The 21,709-nt window shown below is 37.9% G+C and overlaps 1 protein-coding gene across 2 annotated transcripts in view; it reads left to right on the top strand.

Moving 5' to 3' along the window:
• The window catches only part of LOC131432780 (peroxidasin homolog), a 136,187-nt gene that overhangs the window by 18,799 nt on the left and 95,679 nt on the right, over positions 1-21,709 (top strand). For both annotated transcript variants that reach the window (XM_058599285.1, XM_058599286.1), the window contains exon 2: positions 17,995-18,620. In XM_058599285.1, the coding sequence (XP_058455268.1) occupies positions 18,434-18,620 (187 nt within the window). In that variant the 5' untranslated portion in view covers positions 17,995-18,433. The remainder of the gene's footprint in view (positions 1-17,994; positions 18,621-21,709) is intronic.

Here is a 21,709-nt window from a genome sequence, read left to right on the forward strand (position 1 = left end):
AAACGTGAAGCAGGACGTTTTTTTCGAGTTCTAGAAACAGTAATTTTACTTGATTATTAGCAAATACACATGATTGTAAATTCAGTTTTCTCTTGTGTTGCAACCGATTTTGAAATACATGATTGCACACAAGAGAATATATCGCTTTATTTCGAATTTGATCCTTTTTTTCTTGCATTTTCGTGGCTACTGACAATGGATCGGGATACTTTTCCTATTTCGATAGTCCCACGACAAAAGGGCATAACTGCAAATGAGAGCCTCTCTTTGTTTACTTTCTCTTTTGATTATTACGGAGCCATTATTGCAAATTCTCTAAAGTTTCCAATATAAATCGAAAGCTTGTAGTTTTACCTTGAAAGTTTTGCGAAGAGTAAAGCGTCAAATATAAAATTAGTTCGGTAAATCGTGAAAGAAAACGTAAACAAAGAGAAACTGTCATTTGCAGTTAGGCCCTTTTGTCGTGGGACGGTCGATTTGTTTGTTTATTTCTACAATTGCGGTTCCTTGACAAATAACGCATAGCAACGAGAACAGTGTTGCCTAAAAAGATTAATTTTATCATTATCCAGGAGTCGCTATATTTGTGGTAACTGACGAAAAATCACTCACAGACACTTTCTACTCCGATTTTTCTTCGGAGTGCCTGGTCGTGTCGTCGGTGAGACTCTTACTACAGAATTCGACATCGTTTCATATTTCACTTGCCCAATCAGACAGCCTTGACTGCTTTCGAGGTGACGGTTACGTTCTGCAGTCCTTTTGGACATTTCTTGAAGTTGAACATTTGTGCTCTTCGATTGTTGTTCTCGAGGGGTACAACTGCTGTGTTCTTCTTTTGTCTTCTTTATAAAATTTCCCTTATTCTTATTGTTTTCTTGTCAAGCTTATTACTACGTCAGTTTAAAGACTTGTGCTACAACTTGTAACAAGTGGTACAGAGATCCTGATCGATGGCAGCAGTTCTTTTGTAAATTTAGTGCATCTGCTGATCGGGATGGCAAACTGAGTTCTGTCGAATCCCATCACATATGGACGTATCAAATCTAGGTCTAACATTGCCGCTCGAAATCTGCTGATGGCGCCATCTTCTATAAAATGCTGTAAGCTTACTTCTTTATCCGATGCAAATCTACAAAAATACACATTCCACGTCCTTTTGTGTATGGAAATAAATTAGCCTAATCTGATCTCATTACGAATTAAAGCAATCATTCCTTAGGCCACTCGAAAGAAAGAAAGTTTCAATGGTGTTTCTTACCAAGCCACATTAATAACTCGAATATTAATAGTTGTTCTCGGAGCAGATATCATCTTATTACCGACAGCAGAAATAAACTTTCCAAAGTCTCATTTCTCGAGCTGTTCGGTACAGCAGAAGTAATATTTATCTTTCCTGTTCTAAATACATCATTTCATTTCCACTTCTGCTGGAGGAAATGAAGACATCAATAATGTAATAACACCTGTCTCAATCAGAACGAGATCTCAGGTTGCCACAAGCTGTTTCAGCTTGTATTCCATAAGCTCCGCTATCGTTCAAAGTGTATCGCATTTCCTCTTCCTTGTTGTAGGTGTCTTTTTTTTTTTCTACACCCACTCGCGGTCGTCAGAGTTTGGGGGCAAGCCTAGGGTGAAAAAAAAATCGACGAATAACAAGCGACATCAGATCAAATAGAAGGTAACGAAAATATCAAAGCCAGCCATGAACGGCTGTGTTTAAACCCATCAGGCGTTCCGGTTGACATTCGTTCTGGTTTCGACATTTGGACGAGCTTTTTTGCTGTTAGTTGGTAGCAATATAAGAAATAAAATGAGAAAGTCATGTAAAACGATGTCGCCGTCGATGATTCATGACTTCCTATCAGTGCGTGTCTCCTGTGAACGAAAGTGGATGTATCGAATGCGCGGAAAATACCGGAGAGAGTAGATTCCTCTGGAGGAAGTATTTTCGGTAGGAAGTTTTGCAACAGAAATTGACATGTTCCGGAGGCAACCTTGTCAGGAGTAAATTATATTCTGTCGTTTGTGAGTGTCATAACTTTTTTTTTCTTCTTTTTGATGATCGGGTCACAGACTTCTTCGAGATAACAGTCGGCTGTGGTAAACTTATTCCTTGGATGTGATAAATTGACAAGTTCGTTTGGGGTTGGTTAGAACAGCTTCTGATTTAGGGCTCCGGTAGGAAAAGATGGGACGAATAAAATATCATTATCCGGAAAACAGATATCAAACTACCGACCGGTGCAGTGATACCTTTTTCGTTCAGTTGCATATTTTATGAATCTTTTTTACGTTTCGTTTTCGACACGTCAGTGCCTATCAGTTTAAATCGAGTTACTAGTGTTCCAAAGCGGTGCAACCAGTTAACCGACTCAAATTTCAGGAGTACTCCAAGAACAATGCGTTTTAACTGTATGGTACAAATTAGAGTGCCTATAATCATTTTAATTTTATAGACACTCTAGTGTATATAATTTGATAAGATAATCGCAGTAGGCGTGTGTGTGTCGGACGCACCTGTCAAAGTTTTAGAAAAGAGGTTTGCATGTTTTTTATTAAATAAAGTGAATTTCCGGCATATCCAAGTTTACTTTTGAACTAGTGTAATTTCTACTTAGTTCGGTCGGACTCTATTATTATTCATAGTTTTAAGCAAACTTGTCTCTTTTCGGATCGTAGAGAATTTATCATTTTGCAAAGAATGAGTGAATACAGTAGAAAAGTCACCTTATTTGAATGAAGCTATTTTAAAGAACTACTAATAATAAAGTTTTGTGAATTTTGCCTTCCATTTATATTCCTTTCAGTTAACATTGATCCTTTCCGTATGTTCGTATTTTCTAGTACTGAACTAGAAAGATTCTTAATTCGAAGACATACATGCTTATGGTTGAAAGAAAGAAGCTGATGACTGATCATCAAAAAAATCTGTTTATTTAGTGAATAAATCTTTTTATTGGGGAAGATGAATTACCGTTCAGTAAGGCTTGAGAAACTATGGGTCGTGCAGTTTCAACATATTTTATGGGCAGCATAACATGGACGATTTTCCAAAAAAAAAATAGGTTGTTTAAATTATATCTCATTGCTATCCTTTTCCTTGAGGGAGAGGTGCTCTCATTACTACCCAGCAAATTGAAGGGATGATGTTTCATTATTCTCGCCATTGATTCATCGTTGTTAGCAGACATATATCGTGCATTGGTTGCAGATGATAGTTTCGTTGATGAGCGTGTTAGTTTTGTATTATGGTTGGTTTGAGCCGGTGCAGAAGTAGGTTGCTTGTCCTTGCGTTTAGATGTTTCCTTGTCCAGTTTCTTGCATAGCTTGCTGTAGTAAGTAGCTTTTTGACAAAATTCACATGTAGCTAACTGGGTTTCATATGCGAGCAGCAAGCTACATGACCACTTTCCGTAGTGATCGAAAGTCACATAAGAAGGGCTTGGTTTCAATGGCTGCATGAGCACGATACGAAATGCGATTCAGAACATCAAGAAAAGCATTCCTTCAACTTTCCCTCTCAATGAAGAAAATCTCTCTGTAAGGCTGTTATACCAATATTTATCTCATTAGCATAGGTGCCATGTTATTTTGCAGTTAACTCTACTTTCGAATTGTTACGAATAACAAATTGTGATAAAATTGAATACAATGGCCCTTATTGCCGTTCTCACTTCCACTTTCACATTCACTTCACTTACATGTCACTTCATTTGATTCTTCCTATTACCAGTATCACGCATAATGAAGTGATCACTGTGGTGGAAAAAACTAATTTTTTCAACAAAATGTTGGTGGCGTGATATTCATAATGACATCAAGTTCTTCCAAGTACTTACTTTTGTCTCTGAAGCGACTTCCGTAATAAGGACCTAAATTCACTTCACTTGGTTTTCACCGTGAAGTGATACTTATAATAAGGGTCACAGTCACTTCACTTGGTTTTCACCGTTTTGTGACACCGGTAATAAGGGCCAATATCTTTAATTCGACTCCAAGAAACATCTAGTGGTACATTGACCGCAGTTGATTGTTTAAATAATATACAAAAAAACGACTTCTTCAAGCGTATGACCATTGATTTCACTCGTTTTATCTTATGGAAAAACTTATGACCGTAAAAAGTATGACTCTTCGAAGTCAAATATTATTTGTGCTGAATAACGCTTGAATCTTCATATCAGAGCTCGAAACTTGTATTATGCGATGCTTACTGAGAATTCATCACGATGAAATCTATATGGAATTCGATTATAAATTACTACGCCCGGTACACTAAATTATTCACTGCGAGAAAGATAAGTATTGAAGTAGTCCGAGACATCAATTCGAGTCGAAAAATTTGGTAAGAAAGCTGTGGACTGGCAAGATATTTATGGCTGTGGTAAAATTTCTCAATCCTTCATCACAACTGCTTCGGTGAACAGCGAAATGGAATGTTTACAACAACGAAGCCTCATGGATTTCACTGACCACTGACCAGATATTGCGTCTTGTCATTACGCAAAATCAGCAGTACTGTGCTACTTTTGTTGCAGAAAACATCACGGAGAGGAATGGGCCTAGTTTGAAACAACTAATTATTTGATTGAAGTTCAAACTCGTATTGTTGCCTCCCTCATATAGAAAGGCTATGCAATCACTGTGAAAACCGACTTTTGAACCGAGGCCCGGAGGGCCGAGTTTCATATACCATTCGACTCAGTTCGTCGAGTACGCAAAATGTCTGTGTGGGTATGTGTGTGTGTATGTGTGTATGTGACGTTTTTTGTACTAACTTTTCTCTGAGATGGCTGAAAGCTCTTATGGTCCCATACAAAATTCCTGAATATTATTTGGATCCGACTGAAGTTGTATTTTAAGATTAGTTTCGTATCGTTCAATCCTAATTTTTCGAAATTATTTTGTTTTTAATTTTACCGAAAAATTTGATTACTTTCAACCAAAATTGAGAATATTAGACGCTAGCCATTGCCAATCAAATCAAACTGAATTGTCAGTTTGAATCAACGTAAACATATTTTAAAAAAGTCAAGTTTTCAGTTAGATGAATTTCCTAATCCTGTAGGCAGTAATTCAGACTGTTTGGTTTGATGTTGAACATTTTTATTGATTTAGATCATTTAAGGGGTTACACCACTGTAGAAAATAAAAGAGACGGAATTTTTTTGGGGAATTATTTTTGGATACAAAAAATGGAGTAATCCGAATTTTGTATAAAGCACTTTTTAATATGTATTTTCAAGTGCAAAAAAAATGATCAGTTTTAAAAATTGAAAAACAAAATGGCGGCAGTGCTGCATTTTGACGGCCGGAAACATAAGTCAAGTAAATCTTGACCAATCGATTCAAAAATTTCACAGATTATTCTCGATAGTTATCTCCACAGAGGTACGTAGGTACGTGAACTTTCATTTGACGTAGATTACTGATGTATTTTTTAACAAGAGTCTCGTAAGGTTTTCCAGGGGATTGATAGTACTTATTAACTTTCTCCGGACAGTACCAGCCTAGATGCCGTGTGGAATCCGGCGGAAAAAATAGTTCCACTGGATTCCTGCTTCCATGTCGTAAATGGCGACAAATGCAGGAATTTCTTTTTCCTTTCAGTTATTAGATATTAGGTGTACAACTTTGCTTCCGCCGTTTTTTTTCAAAATTTAAAGCTTTATTGCTAAAAAGTGCTTACAGATATATTTTTCAGAGTATTGTCTGTCGCTAGCGACAACTTTCGACTGATCTGCCAGGCCGTGTGCCATCGAACGGAATAGGTGGAAGTCAGAAGGGGCGACATCTGGGGAATACGGGCGTGGGGCAAGACTTCCCATTTCAGCGTTTCCAGGTACTTTTTGACCACTTTTGCGACGTGAGGCCGAGCATTGTCGTGTTGGAGGATGACTTTGTCTTGTCGCTTTTGATACTGTGGCCGCTTTTCTTTTAGCGCGTGACTAAGGCGCATCAGTTGCGTTCGGTAGCTATCTCCTGTGATGGTTTCACCCGGTTTTAAGAGCTCGTAGTAAATTGTTATTCATCTTTGAAGGTTTTTTTCTCTTCCACCATCATGTTTGTCTTCGACATCGAAATCACCATTTTTAAAACGTTGAAACCACTCCCGCCACGTTCTTTTACTCAGAGCAGCATCACCGTAAGTTTCTGAAAGCATTCGATGCGCTTCAGTTGCATTTTTTTCGAATTGTAACAGAAAAGTAAAACTTCCCCGCAAGAATTGGGCACATAAACAGACATTTTCGAGCGTGAATAATACGAAAACAAGAACAACTGTCACTGAAACGGCGATGACAACTCGTTAGGCACTGTACACACTCACTTTAGAGTCATTATCATCTATGTATTTTAACCAGCCTCAGCCGGTACTGCCACCTATTGGAAAACGGCGGAAGCAAAGTTGTACACCTGATATTTTCAACGTTTTATTTCTGATTACTCTATTTTACTAAATTATCTCTTCATTTAACTTCTAAATTTGCGGCTAGCTTCAGAGAAATGATTTATTTGGTATGTTCTCTTCTTCCAAGTTATTGCTTGTTTTCCAAGATTATAAATTGAATGATAAAAATCAACTATTGCGCAAATCCGGTAATATTACAAAGTTAATAACAGAGAAAACATAAATCAGAATATTGAATAAATAGGAAAAAACACTTGTTTGTATGATATTTTTTTGCGGTAGCCGGCTGCCCAGATCAACCAATATAACCAATTAATAATTTTAATAAATAATTAAAAAAAAAAAGAGCGGAAATAATAAACAATCATGACGCGCGTGGAATCTGTGGACTTTTGTTTGGTGATGTAAAATAATTTATCAAATTTGTTAGAATGGTGTCACAACTATCGACTGAATCGACTATTTTTTCTAAATCCGATTCACTCGTTTAGAAAAAAATGGGGAAGTTTCTATTCTTTACGCAATAGTATTTCAAATTTTCCTTCGTTTTTCACGAATAAGAACTGTGAATCAAGACTTCCCGGGATTTCAGTGTCGTATATTGTTGAAACGTTCACTCGGGAAGTCAAAGAGTTTAGTGGTGCATCCGAGAATCTTGAAACCAGAACTTACTAGGTCGCACAAGAGTACTACCATTACCGAAATTTATACTAACAAATATCCCGTGGCACTTGTGGAGTGCGCAGTAGTTTATACGTCTTCTAGTAACAACAAGTGCCTTCCCATTCCTTAGACGATTTATGTTCTAACATGCCTTCCCATTCCTTAGACGATCTACGTTCGGGCCTGACCGGCACCGGGACTGACTAATGAACTCTGGGGTTACCAGAAGATGTACATTGAAGGATGATTTACCAGTCCCATGTCGGATAATCTAGAAATTCCCAGCTAGTCCCGATCAGTAACGGAGTAGCAACCAGGGGTGGTCGCTCAAGCTCAAGAGTCTCGTGAAGTTTTCCATATATGAGTAGCTAATTTACGCAGGAAACCTGCTAATTATAAGGAAATCGATTATGCTGACCAAGGACCAGGTATGTCATTCCAGATATCCGATAAAATTAAGTTTAATAAGGTCCGGATATCAACCAAAAGTTGATTAGATTAGATTTTTTATAATAATTTTGAAAGCTTATAGCTGAGTGATCTGTGAATGGATTTATATTCTGAATAGTATGAACTTTCGCACAACACAAAATCTATAAACATAGGCTTTGTCAATTTTATTTTGCTCAGTCAACCACAACGGCTCGGTTTGTGGTGTTCAGTATCGAACCGGTTTGCACTCGGTGCGGTCCGATGATGACGTAGAGAAGGTTGCTTGTACACATCAGCAAGTGGACATTCTACGGGGTTTATTTTATGTGCCGTTCGCCTCGAATGAGCGGTATCGATTTTCAATGTGTGTGTTCGCTCTCACAGATTGGGCGTTCTAACGTTGTGTTTCACAATGCGAGGATGATGATTGCAAGTTTACCTGTCAGTATGCAAGTGAAAACAAATTTTCACATGTAAAATCAGTTATGAGTTATTTAAAAGTTAATTTTTGTGTAAGAAAAGTCATTTTCCACCTTTGTTAGTTTTACAGCTTCCAAAATTCAGATTCAAACAATGAAAATTTTCAGTTCTTGTTTCAATATGTGAGAGAATGTTATGTTGATTATTTTCAAATGATTTTATTCGTCGCGTAAATTATGTAATGTCACTTGAATATACACTCAAAAAAAAATTTGAATTTTACAGGTGACTTAATCCCTCATACGATGTAATTCATAAAGACCTAATTTGTCAAATGACGGAAAAATTTATTTGTAATGACTTAATGTTAGATGAGCTTGAATTTTACTGGTTTCGACTGTTACTTGCGTTCTGCTAGCAGGTGCGACTGTATGAATTTAAATGCTCATTTTACCAGCCAAGCAGATGCATGCTTCTGTGGCTCAGTCGATTAACAGACGTACTTGCGATCCAATGATTCTCGGTTCAAGTCGCGGCGGTTGCTATCAGTATTCTTTTTTTTTATTTCAATGAATTTCATGGCATGGAGTTTTAGACACAATATTAAATGTTCTTCGACGTAAATTTGTGTGAACTGCGACGCTCCATTTATGTGCATCTAATAAGATGTAAAATCACAGGGATTTTTTTAAATGTGTACGTCATACTTACTTATCGAATATGCGATATTATAATGAGAAATAGCCTTTTATCGCCGTTTAATTTATTCCTCTAGCGTTCAGAGTGCCCTTAACTGAACCGAAACAAATAAATGGTACTCGATCGCTAGACATCGCTATAGTACATGTCAACATTAGATTGATTTCTGTTCGAAAAAGGTTTGTCCGCAAAAAAACTCTTCTAACCTAATTTTACATATTTCTGAAGGTTTTCCATTTTTAATCGTAGTTCACACTAGATAAAGTAGTAATAATCACTTTCAAACCACATTTCCACCCCTCCGAGTTTACTTTTATTGCTGATATCTGTTTCCATTATTATATTTTTGGAAGAATTATTATTCTTGGTTCCATTTTTCATTTGCAGGTGTTGCTACGGTAATTGAGTTTTGCGGAAATGTGACAATAGCAGTCTGTGTAAAATTCAATCCTAATCCTAAGAAAGTTCCAAATAGTGAAACTTATGCCGTTTTTAATTGAAAAACACTGGTGGCGTGAACTGCTCTGTTTTTGCACTTTCGAGCAGAAATGCAATATTCTGAGGGTGTTTCATTGCAATTTCTGCTAGAAAATGCAAAACCAGAGCAATTCACGCCACCAGCGTTTTTCAATGAAAAACGCCATTAGATATCGCGCTAGGGAAAATTAGTTCCGCGCTAGATTGCCAATTATAATCAGTATCAAACCGACTTTCCGAACCGATGTGGTTCGACAATGCCGTAGAGAAGGTCACTTGGGCATTTTTAATGTCATCGTGATCGGTCGCTGTAATTTTTTTCATGCAGTGATATGCATTCTCTAATAGAAAGCTCACTAACGTCCGGAGTAAGTTTATGTCCACCTACTTCTATAGCACAATTTTCTACGCATACTGGGACTTTCCATATTAAGTTTTCATACCTATGCTCATTATTATGTTCGATAGCGAATCATACTGTTTTGAAGACAGACAGGCCCGTACCCAGGATTTCATTTCGGGAGGGGCCCAAAGATTAAAAAATAATGTTACTGAAGATTGCTCATGTACCTAATTCTCGGTGTACCTTTTACGGCTGTTTTTAACATACTTACTCTTTTAACTTTTCCACTGGAACTGATATTGTATTACATTTCATTACCTTCACTGTTTTGTTATTTCTGTAACACATGTCTGAGACATTCTAAATAATTATATGTTTTTGATTTCGGGAGGGGCCAGGGCCCCTCGGCCCCCCCCTCTGGGTACGTGACTGAAGACAGAAAAGAATTGCATGTATATTCCACTGCTGACATTGTTTAATTTCGTACCATCGAGAAGCATTTGTTTATTTTACCAAAACCATAATTTCATTCACTGCTGTTTAAACTCAATAATGATTGAAATCGATAATTATGATGATTTTGTGAAACGATACTGTACTATTTTTTCACACCACTGCATAGTGGTTCAAAAGCGCAATTTCACGCTCTCAATTGATAACTCATAGAAACGTGGTTTTTGAGGTACAGTATTTTCAGCAAAGTTGTTTAGAATGAAAGACGCCATTTTTTGGCAAATTTTGTTTATGTGATTAATCCCCTTAAAAGTGAGATAACAATATTATTTTTGCTCAGGACCAACATGGGGGCTTAGATAATTCGACAAAGTTGTTCAGAAAGTCATTTCAAACAAGTTTGCTGAAGGTACTATTTCTGTAATTTGAGTGTAATTCATGATATAATGTATTTTATGAAAAGGGTGTCCTAAACCCAGTTTTTGTACAAAAACATATATATTATTAATTTATATAAGTTTTTCATGTTCTACAAAGTTTTTTATCATTAAAAACTACACAACTTTTTCAAACATATTAGGCTGCTATCATTTCAGTTTAATGAAATAGAGCCATTTTTCATGATTTTTTTTACAAAATTTCAACTTGTCTATTATCAAAAGGCGCAGATGAGACTACTTACACATTAAACCACTTCAAAAGAGCTTTCATCCTGTGGTTAAATTACTCGTCTGCGATCGTCTGTAAGCGAGATATGTTCTTTTCAAATATCCTTGTTCTGGACATTTGCAATGATAAGGTTAATTTTAAATCGGATCAGATTTCAGTATATATTCGTTACCATGGTAACTCTCATAATAAATGATTTTTATAGACATCGAGTTCTACAAATAAAAAAGTTTAGTAATCATTACAATCATTTTTCTATAGAAAAGCTCTGCGGATAAATATCCTCTATTCATAATTTAAAGTGGAGATCGATAAACGCTTGCTATATTGTACTGTTCACAATGATTAAGAAGTTTCTTTCATACAGATTTCGAGAGTATTATACACGCGAGCAATTCAGATCACTTACGAATCGGGATCCCATGAATTGGTTATTAGTTTCATAGGATTCTTTGTTGACAAATATTCGTCAATGGCCAAAACAGTCCAAGAAGAATCTGTCGGACGATGCTAAGAGTCTTTTAGCTGGTTGAGAACATTGTCAGCTATTATAAAATAAATACAAATAACTAAAATATGAGTTGTGGTAATACTTTTCTCTACCAGAAGATGACATAACTTAATTCAATTTGATGATTGCTTTTTTTCGAAAGTCGTGACAAAACAGTTACTAAACTATTCCCTTTATAGACTTCAATTCGGCTGCTCGGCCATCCATGGAAGTTGACCATCAATGTCAACTTTCCCTCTCTGAGCAGCCTAGATAGCCGTGTAGTGTCGGTAGCGGTTTCCCAACTGGCTAAGAATAACGCTACGGTCCACCTGTACCGGTGGTATAAGTCCACCAAACAGGTAAGCCGTGTGGCATCCGGCGGAATTATTTTTTACCAAGAATTGATCCACTGGTTTCCTGTTCCATGTCGTAAAAGGCCACAAAAATAGGAACTCCTAAGTCAAGGTGCATTTCCGTACCGATGGCTGAATGGCTGCAGGAGGTTAAACATTGCAGTCGTGAACGGAATATCTTGGGTTTTTCCCTTAATGGATACACGCAATGCTTAACAATCGACTTCTTTGTTCATCGCTTCGGCAAGCAGAGATTAGAAAGCTGAGTGTCTGTGGGTGTCCTCAAGGTGGTGTACTATCCCCACTTTTATGGAACCTAGTCGCTGATGGTTTGTTAAGGAAACTTAATAACCTTGGATTTCCGACTTATGGTTTTGCCGACGATTATCATATATTGATGACCGGTATAAGCATTAACACTCTCTTTGATTTAATGCAGAAAGCCCTGCGATCTGTTGAACAATGGTGTTGTCAGGTTGGATTATCTGTAAATCCGGGCAAAACATCAATGGTGCTTTTCACTCATCGTAGGATAATCACAGGAGCTCGTCCGTTGCAGTTCTTTGGTTCAGAGGTGACTGTGGTCGAACAAGTTAAATACGTCGGGGTTATTCTTGACTCAAAACTGAGTTGGTCTGCTCACATTGACTTCAGAATTAAAAGAGCTTGCAAGGCTTTTGGCCAATGCAGACGAGCTTTTGGAAAATCATGGGGACTCAAACCCAGATATATTCATTGGATCTACACAACTATCGTTAGACCAATTTTAGCATAGCATTTTAGTCTTGTATGGTGGCAGAAAGGAGAAGTCGCGACAGTTCAGTCGAAGCTAAATCATCTCCAAAGGATGGTCTTAATGGCGATGACAGGAGCATTCACGACAACTCCTAATGCTGCTCTAGAGGCGCTACTGTGTATTAAACCCCTACATGTGTTCCTAAAACAAGAAGCATTATCTTGTCCATACAGTCTTATTGGCGCAGCTTGCAAACTTGCGCTCAGACAAAAGCATTTCTACCAGATTTAAATCTGAAAATGTCAAAGTGTCTACTGCATTTCTCCAAGTATCATTGCAGTATTCTGGTCAGAGCTCTGACTGGACATTGCAAACTCAATTATCACATGGCTACTATTCAACGTGCTGAGTATTATTCGTGTGATTTGTGTGAATGCGATTATGGTACTTCATATCATCTGATATGTAACTGTCCCGCATTGACGCAGCTACGTATCCGGGTTTTTGGTTCTCCATACATGGTTGAGTCTGTGTATGCGGAGCTAAAATTGAAGGATATTCTCTCGTTTCTCACCCAATGTGGTAAGGAGCTATAGTCAGAAGGGTTCATCGTTCTTCCTGGAGTGAATGAATCCCTTCTGTATTCACCTTAAATAGGGTTTAGCAGATTGTTTGGCATCCTTTGGGGGGTACCGGATTTACTTCTGCTCGTACATACTGCGAGTCGTTCTGCATTCTTCCGGGAGTGCAGAATGGTGTCGCTTTTGTAAGATCTCTAAATCCTCTCGGGGGTTGGAGGTTTTATTAACAGCAGACTGTTCGGGACCTCGTAGAGGTTCAGAATTTCCTTCTGCTTCCACTAAATGTGATCCTCAGCAGATTGTTCAGCATCCCTTAGGGGTGCAGAATTTACTTCTGCTTTTATGTGTTTTTGTGTCGTCAATTTTTCCCATCCTCCTAGTCCAACCCTTACCATTTCCTTTCAATCCTTCCCTCTTATATATCGGGAAAATGATGCTAAAAACAAATTGATGGCAAGGCACAAATCTCCAAATATCAAGGGGAACGTGCCATTTGAGCCAATTTGTTCTGATTCCTGATTCCCTTTATAGACTTCAATGTGCAAAAAAAATTTTGTGGCAAGTACCATGGTAATGAATATATACTGAAATCTGATGTGACATACAATGAACCTTATCATTGCAAATGTCAAGGACAAGGATATTTGAAAAGAACATATTTCGCCTGCAGACGAGTAATTCAACCACGGTATGAAAGCTCTTTTCAAGTAGTTTAATATATAAGTAGTCTCATCTGCACTTTTCTGCGCCTTTTGATGATAGACAAGTTGAAATTTTGAAAAAAAACATGAAAAATTACTCTATTTCATTAAACTGAAATGATAGCAGCATAGTATGTTTGAGAAAGTTGTGTAGTTTTTAAAGATAAAAAACTTTGTAGAACATGAAAAACTCATATAAATTAAAAATATATGTGTTTTTGTACAAAAACTGGGTTTAGGACACCCTTTTCATCAAATACATTATATCATGAATTACACTCAAGTTATAGAAATAGTACCTTCAGTCAATTTGTTTGAAATGACTTTCTAAACAACTTTGTCGAAGCAACTTAGCACCTATGTTGACCCTGAGCAAAATTAATATTTTTATCTCACTTTTAGGGGGTTTAATAACAAAAATGAAATCTGCCAAAAGATGGCGTTTATCATTATGAGCAACTTTGCTGAAGATACTGTACCTCTAAAATCACGTTTTTAATGAGTTATCAATTAAGAGCGTGAAATTGGGCTTTTGAACCACTGTGCACTGTCATTCTGGAGACAACTGTACTCTGTTGAATACTTAATACAGCCACAATTCCATTCAGTACCACATATTGAATATGAATTCATTGGTAATCAGGCATAATTGCTTCTATGAGCCACATACCTTCTGTCGAATCTATTTTGATTTTGTATGTTAACTGCTCCGACATTGCTCCCAATGGAATAATAAGAATTTTGTGTATTTGGCAGTAGCTGCGTACGACGATTCTTTAATGTCGGTCTCATCGCATGCACTATTCAACTGTTTGATCTTTCGGTTTCATTGATTCACGTCGAGATGTGACAGAAACATCGAGTTGAATATCTTATTTGATGTGAACATTCTTGCCGTATCTTTCAGGTTGACAGTATAGGATGCTTTACTTTGATGTGATTTATGAAAATCTCATACGAATAAAGATACGTTATTGGAATTTTTTTAAAACATTCTTCTGGAATAATAATACTTCTTTTATATCTGTTATATTAATTCACTTCTATTATGATGTTAATTGCAAATCAAAATAACCGTTGCCAGAAACTTGTCATCAGCGTTATTGATCAAAGCGATCGTTAATCAATCACATTTGAACCAATCGAAATTGGTGAAATTTCTTTTCAATTTTCCAAATTACTTTCTCTTCCGGTACCTCCGGTCACGTCAATCCGAAAGTGGAGAAAAAACTGTATCGATATCTTTCTGGGAAGTTCGAAAAGTTTCGTCCATACCTTCACGTACGATCCAGAGGCGAAGGAGAGCACTTTCTGTGAAATAATAAATAAAAGGGCGCCCCACATCAGGTTTCGATATAAGCTCTTCCGTTCGTTTTTCGAGGCAAGGCGACGCCTGCCTTGTTCCACACCTAAATGAATGCTCTCATCAAAGCAAGCTATGCCGGGCGGGCGTATGGCGAAGATGTGCACAGGCTGGGATCGAAATCCTTCGTAAATAACAAACTTTACTTTACTTCAACTTTTTCTTTCCCATGAGGAATTCCGCCGCCCATTGGACCGAGCGTGCTCCGCTCTGTGAGTGTTGTTGATGGAATGTTTTCGTCGGCTTCCCTCATGTGAGTTTCGGAGCAAAGTAGCTTTCTAGTTTTTATCTCGTTTTCCAACTTTTCCAACCGGCCTTACGTCATGATTTCGGAAAATTATTGCTGAGTGATTGAGAAAACAAGTCGTTTTTTTTCACATTCTTCCGAAACGGACGACAGGTCGGTCACTACTCAAACGAAATTGATTTGTGTGATCAAGTAATATTTGCACCACCACAATTTCCATCCTACCAATTCAGTTATTGCCGGGAAATTGGTTTCTCTAACGAAATTATCTAAGAATGATACCATTTCGGCTGCTTGTAAAGTTTGATTGGTTTTGATAGCTTCAAGTTGAATCCCCCCAAGAAAAATGCACTCACTTGTTTTCGAGAGCTGCATTAAAACCATTTAAAAAAAAGGGGACTGTAAAGGTGATTGTTTTCAATAATTTTCAAGAGGTCAAAAATACCATGCAATAAAATTTTGTTCGCTGTCCTTCTCAAAACCCATCTCGGTCTGCCCGGGAAATGTTTCCTTTTTATCGCCATAATCGATGTGGAACGTACCTTTCTATTTCAATTCTACCGCATCCCAAAATATGTCCCAAATTGACCTTAAATTGTACTGGACAATCAATTTCCCAGCTCAAAAACAGTTCACTTTAGCACGCATACCTACAACCTGCCCAAGAAATATAGCCCCTAACTTGGCAATCGTTTTGCTTTCGGTTTCGGTTGGGTTGCCCTTCCACTCTTCCACCCACCAACAATCCACGGCTGTACCAGGAAGCCATCGGGAAGAGCACTTCCTTCACTGCCGAAATCACGAACCCTGGCTTCGACTGTCCCGATATGTGCCGGAAACGAGGCAAAGAATTTGTTAAAAGGATTAGATCCTAATAACTCCTAATAAAATAAACTTTGACAGTTAGATTGATGGTCACGTACTCTCTGATTCGCCGCAATTTCCATTTCATCAGAGGGTGCGGTATAAGCGAATCTAGTTATCCGTGCTCGGTCAAACCAAAATGTAATGTCCATGCAGTAGGCATGGGTCGTGCCTAAAGAAAAGACATCGGACCAATGTTTATTTATGTCTGGGATGTGGAGCAGAACGCGAGTAAAAAGAAACTTCTTTCCCGGAATACGGTGGAGAAATAAAAGGCAAACAGAGCTTTTCCCCTCCACCATAAGAAAACTTGAACCACACAACGATCCGCTCGCTCCTCAGAAGCTGGCAAGGAGCAGACTAGGAAAAAAGGAATTATTATTTCATTCGCATTATTTCCATCACCAAAATTTCATCCTAATATTGTTTCTGTGTTTGCCTCCAGCAAGACGTTTTCTTCGTCCGAAATGGATTTTTGTTTTGGTTCTCGTCCTGAAGCGACCCATTCCCTTGGAAATCTCGTCTAATGATTATGTTTCGGTATCCTTTGAAGCGGGTTCCGTTGTTTATGATATTTCGATACTTACAATTTACCCGTTTGGCACAATCCTGGGAAAAAGACACACCCCTTTGAAGTTAACTTTGAAGTACTACTGTATTTAAATAATTGATTAATCATAGAGGAAAGACGGAAAGACGGAAAGACGGAAAGACGGAAAGACGGAAAGACGGAAAGACGGAAAGACGGAAAGACGGAAAGACGGAAAGACGGAAAGACGGAAAGACGGAAAGACGGAAAGACGGAAAGACGGAAAGACGGAAAGACGGAAAGACGGAAAGACGGAAAGACGGAAAGACGGAAAGACGGAAAGACGGAAAGACGGAAAGACGGAAAGACGGAAAGACGGAAAGACGGAAAGACGGAAAGACGGAAAGACGGAAAGACGGAAAGACGGAAAGACGGAAAGACGGAAAGACGGAAAGACGGAAAGACGGAAAGACGGAAAGACGGAAAGACGGAAAGACGGAAAGACGGAAAGACGGAAAGACGGAAAGACGGAAAGACGGAAAGACGGAAAGACGGAAAGACGGAAAGACGGAAAGACGGAAAGACGGAAAGACGGAAAGACGGAAAGACGGAAAGACGGAAAGACGGAAAGACGGAAAGACGGAAAGACGGAAAGACGGAAAGACGGAAAGACGGAAAGACGGAAAGACGGAAAGACGGAAAGACGGAAAGACGGAAAGACGGAAAGACGGAAAGACGGAAAGACGGAAAGACGGAAAGACGGAAAGACGGAAAGACGGAAAGACGGAAAGACGGAAAGACGGAAAGACGGAAAGACGGAAAGACGGAAAGACGGAAAGACGGAAAGACGGAAAGACGGAAAGACGGAAAGACGGAAAGACGGAAAGACGGAAAGACGGAAAGACGGAAAGACGGAAAGAAGACGGAAAGACGGAAACACGGAAAGAAGACGGAAACACGGAAAGAAAACGGAAACACGGAAAGAAGAAGGAAACACGGCAAGGTGTCGGAAACACGGAAAGAAGACGGAAACACGTAAAGAAGACGGAAACACGAAAAGAAGACGGAAACACGGAAAGAAGACGGAAACACGGAAAGAAGACGGAAACACGGAAAGAAGACGGAAACACGGAAAGAAGACGGAAATACGGAAAGAAGACAAAAAGAAGACGGAAAGAAGACGGAAAGAAGACGGAAAGAAGAAAAAAAGAAGACGGAAAGAAGACGGAAAGAAGACGGAAAGAAGACGGAAAGAAGACGGAAAGAAGACGGAAAGAAGACGGAAAGAAGACGGAAAGAATACGGAAAGAAGACGGAAAGAAGACGGAAAGAAGACGGAAAGAAGACGGAAAGAAGACGGAAAGAAGACGGAAAGAAGACGGAAAGAAGACGGAAAGAAGACGGAAAGACGGAAAGACGGAAAGACGGAAAGACGGAAAGACGGAAAGACGGAAAGACGGAAAGACGGGAAGAAAGAAGACACTACCTTTTAACATGCAAACTTATCGCCGCTAACGTTCAAACAAATTATAAATTTCCTTTCTTATTTCTCGTTTCAGCTCATTTTCACTGTAAAAAGAAAACAGGAAGAACCCTACAAAAGCAGCCGAGGTGCTTAAACGATCTGGTGCCCGGATCAAAGTGTAAAAAGCATTATTATTAGAGAAAATTTAGCACCATTTCAATCCTCTTTTGCCCGAAAAAAAACCCACGTGCTCAGACGGTTGAAACAGAGATATATACCAGGGCGAAGAAGAAAAAATCAAGAATAATGTGTCAATAAAGTGTAAAACGCCGCTCCAGTGTATCAACCCCTTGAACTCGACACGACAATCGGCCTCTGTGACAATCGGCTGCTTGCTGAAGAGAACCGAAAGGCGGACGAACCTCGATGCAGCTCACCCACCCAGCGCTGTAGGCATCCGCTTGGGTCTTGATCTGTGTCAGGGGTTTTTTTTTATTACCATTCGGGGCTCGAAACGTGTTCGGAATTGTAAGATGGTGATCAACGGTAGCAGCCTTCGGACAGCGGTAGCCGCAGCAGCAATAGCATCACCCTCCGTAGTAGTCGGCCATCGTCGCTGCGTAAGACCAGTGCTGGCAGCGGAGATGACGGTGCTAAATCCGGTCACCACCGGGACAGGATTATTGGTTTGGCTTGCCGTGCTGGCCGTACTCGTCAATGGTAAGTGGTGTTAGCTATCTCTCCCCAACCTCTCCAACTGTACGTTTTGGGGGATCCAAGCAACGGTGATGCGATGGGCGTTATCTGGAAAGTGTCGACCTTGTGTGGCATGTAGGCCATGGGGTCGGCTTTTTTTCCTTCAAATATTCCGAGCAGGTAAAACGTAACAGAATCGGTCTAATCATTGTCATACGGTTCGACATGTGTTTTTCTTTGTATGTACAAACAAGTTCGATCGTTTGATGATAAAATAGAATGTAGCTTCACTGGTGGAACGTCACGATTCATTTGAGAAAGTTTCGAGTCGGTTTTAGTTCAATTGAATCAGACAGGAATTGGTGATGATGAACAGGAAGCAACTTTAAGCGACGCAGTATTCCATTTTGGGCCTTTAAGTTTCGACAGACAGCGAGTGAGGATTCAATGTTTGCGATGTCATGACTAAACGGAAATGCTTTGAATTGAATGTAACAAATTACTTACGTTTGAGCAAAGTATTGATTGGCTTTTAGGTATGATTTAAGGTTGTGTCTGGTTTGCAACAATTAGTTTATACTTAGTTTGATCATTTTTGTACCTGACTAAAATTAAATTAGTACGCCATTTGGATGCCACTAGGACGTCTCTTCGGGAGGTAACAGAAGAAACCTTGTAATACAGTTCTTCAGTCGAATTTCAGAGGAATTATATCAAAAACAGACCATTTTAAATATTTAGTGAATACGTTGAATTTGAACGCATTTATTTAGGGTGAAACTTGCTGTACTTTTGAAATATATTTTAACTTCCACAGGTTTGAATTTATTTGCTTGAATCGAAAATCTTTTTAGTGAGGTAAACCATCCCGAACAAAAAGCGATTGTAAACTTATAACAAAGTAATAGATCATTTTACTATCATTGCTTATTTAGGCATTATTTAATTATTGAAATTGCAAAATAATGTTTCAATTTGGTATGATAGCTTGTATTACTGCACTTCTGGGTGCACGATCAACGCAAACTATTAAACATGACTGAACTAACAGCCTTTTCCATCACGAGATGGTTTTACTGTGATGTGGTGGTGTCTTTTTCGATTTGTATAGAATTCGTTGAAGTTATCCATATATAGATATATATATATATATATATATATATATATATATATATATATATATATATATATATATATATATATATATATATATATATATATATATAATAATGATAATAATAATAGTGGCAAAAGTGTGTGTTGCTAATATTCTCTGCTATGCGTGGACCGATTTACAAATGTTTTTTTTTGTTCGAAAGGTGACGTGAGGTTTTAGGCTATATATGCTATAATATTTTGTATAGACATGGAGATTTTCCGCTCAATGCATGCTAGATCTACGACGATTGTTTGGCGCATATCGAGTTGTGTAATGCTTGCCCGCTGTAGAGCAAAATATGAATACTAGATTAATAATAAAATCCTTGGGCGTAAAACAAGCTGATTTGTGTTCAAATTTTATTGAGAATACACAGAAAGAAAATCTAAGGTTGAAATCATTGTTTAAACATATGAATTTGTACTTGATGCCAAAGCAACAACGTGTATTGGAGTTCTGTGCAGTGCAGTGATGTCAGCAGTGATAATGTTTATTTGGTCACTTATTAGTATCATGGGAAAACACGTTTATATTGCATGTCTGTAACTCAGTTTTGAAATATCATCTTTTCTAAAAATATAATATAGCTTTTGATACATAACTGAATATTATTATTTTTCACTGGTAAAAATAATATGATTTGAAAAGAAACGTATGTTTTTCAAACTTTTTACATGTTGATTGCAAATCCACCACATAAAAATCATAGTAAAACCACGTAAAAATCACAGTAAACGACTTTTATATTCTCATGAAATAGTTATGATTCTCAATGAAAGGACTTTCTTTGATATAAATAAACGAATATTAATTATTGTTATGTTGTATTTTAAATTATCACTTAAAATAACATTACTTACATTGTGTTACCCTAAATTTCACATTCATCGTGGAAGAAATCAAGTTTTTTCTAAAATACATACGATTGTTAATAAAATGCAGCATAATAGGAGACCCATCAAATTCTGATATTATTATTACTTTGAACAACTGAGTACAACGAATAGCCTCATATGCTAGTAGATGATCATTAAGGTGACCATGGAAGCGAGCCACAAATGGCAACCAAGAAACCGCCTACCCTCCCACTCCACCTTCCGCTATTTGCCCTGCTCTTGATGTAAACAAACCATGAAACACATTTTTTCTACGCGTAGGGGTAAATATGTTGCGTAGAATTGCTACTGCAATTTGGTGACATAATCACTTATCGTATTGATATATGTTTACGATAAACTATCAACTCTGAAGAATGATTTGTGCAAAACTTTTTCGGACCTTCATTAGAAGGTTTCTTCTTAGAATGTTATTATTTTTCACTCACCTCAAGATTTCAACTGCTGTTTATAGCTCTGTGACATAAGTAAGCTTTATGAAATACATTTGAGTTGTTCTTCACTGGTGAACTTATCATCTGCTCTAAACATTTTATTATAAAACCTTAGAATAACTCACAGTTCTGGTTTTGAAAATTTTCCGAAAATCCACGATAAAAAGTTTGCCGGCCTACTTTAGTATTGGTAATACCACCCTTTTAAATTGGCAGTGATGCCATACATAATTAGAAAAAAAAACCTTGCAATGCAATAAAAATGGCAATATTTTTAATTAGTCGCACATTGATATAGTTAAAATTACGGATCAAAACTACTTTTGTACGTCACCATCTAAAATCTCAATATTAAAAAAAACGATAACATTTGCCTAATTTCCATTTCAAATATTGCTTCCCCTCCTAATTATCCGCAACCCTTTTGTCTTATTTACCGTCGCTAAGTAATGCAAAAAATAAACAAACAGTTCAAGTATTGCAATGTTTTCGAAATGCCTCGTCCGTATAAGAATAAGAAAGCAGCGCTCATTCGCGAAAATCAATAGAAAAATAGATGGAATACGTTGATAGAGGGTGTTTTGGGTGGCGAGTATGTGCGGGACTCATCAGTTCAAACAGTGG

Source organism: Malaya genurostris, chromosome 2 (genome assembly GCF_030247185.1).
Source record: "Malaya genurostris strain Urasoe2022 chromosome 2, Malgen_1.1, whole genome shotgun sequence".
NCBI classification, from domain to species: domain Eukaryota; kingdom Metazoa; phylum Arthropoda; class Insecta; order Diptera; family Culicidae; genus Malaya; species Malaya genurostris.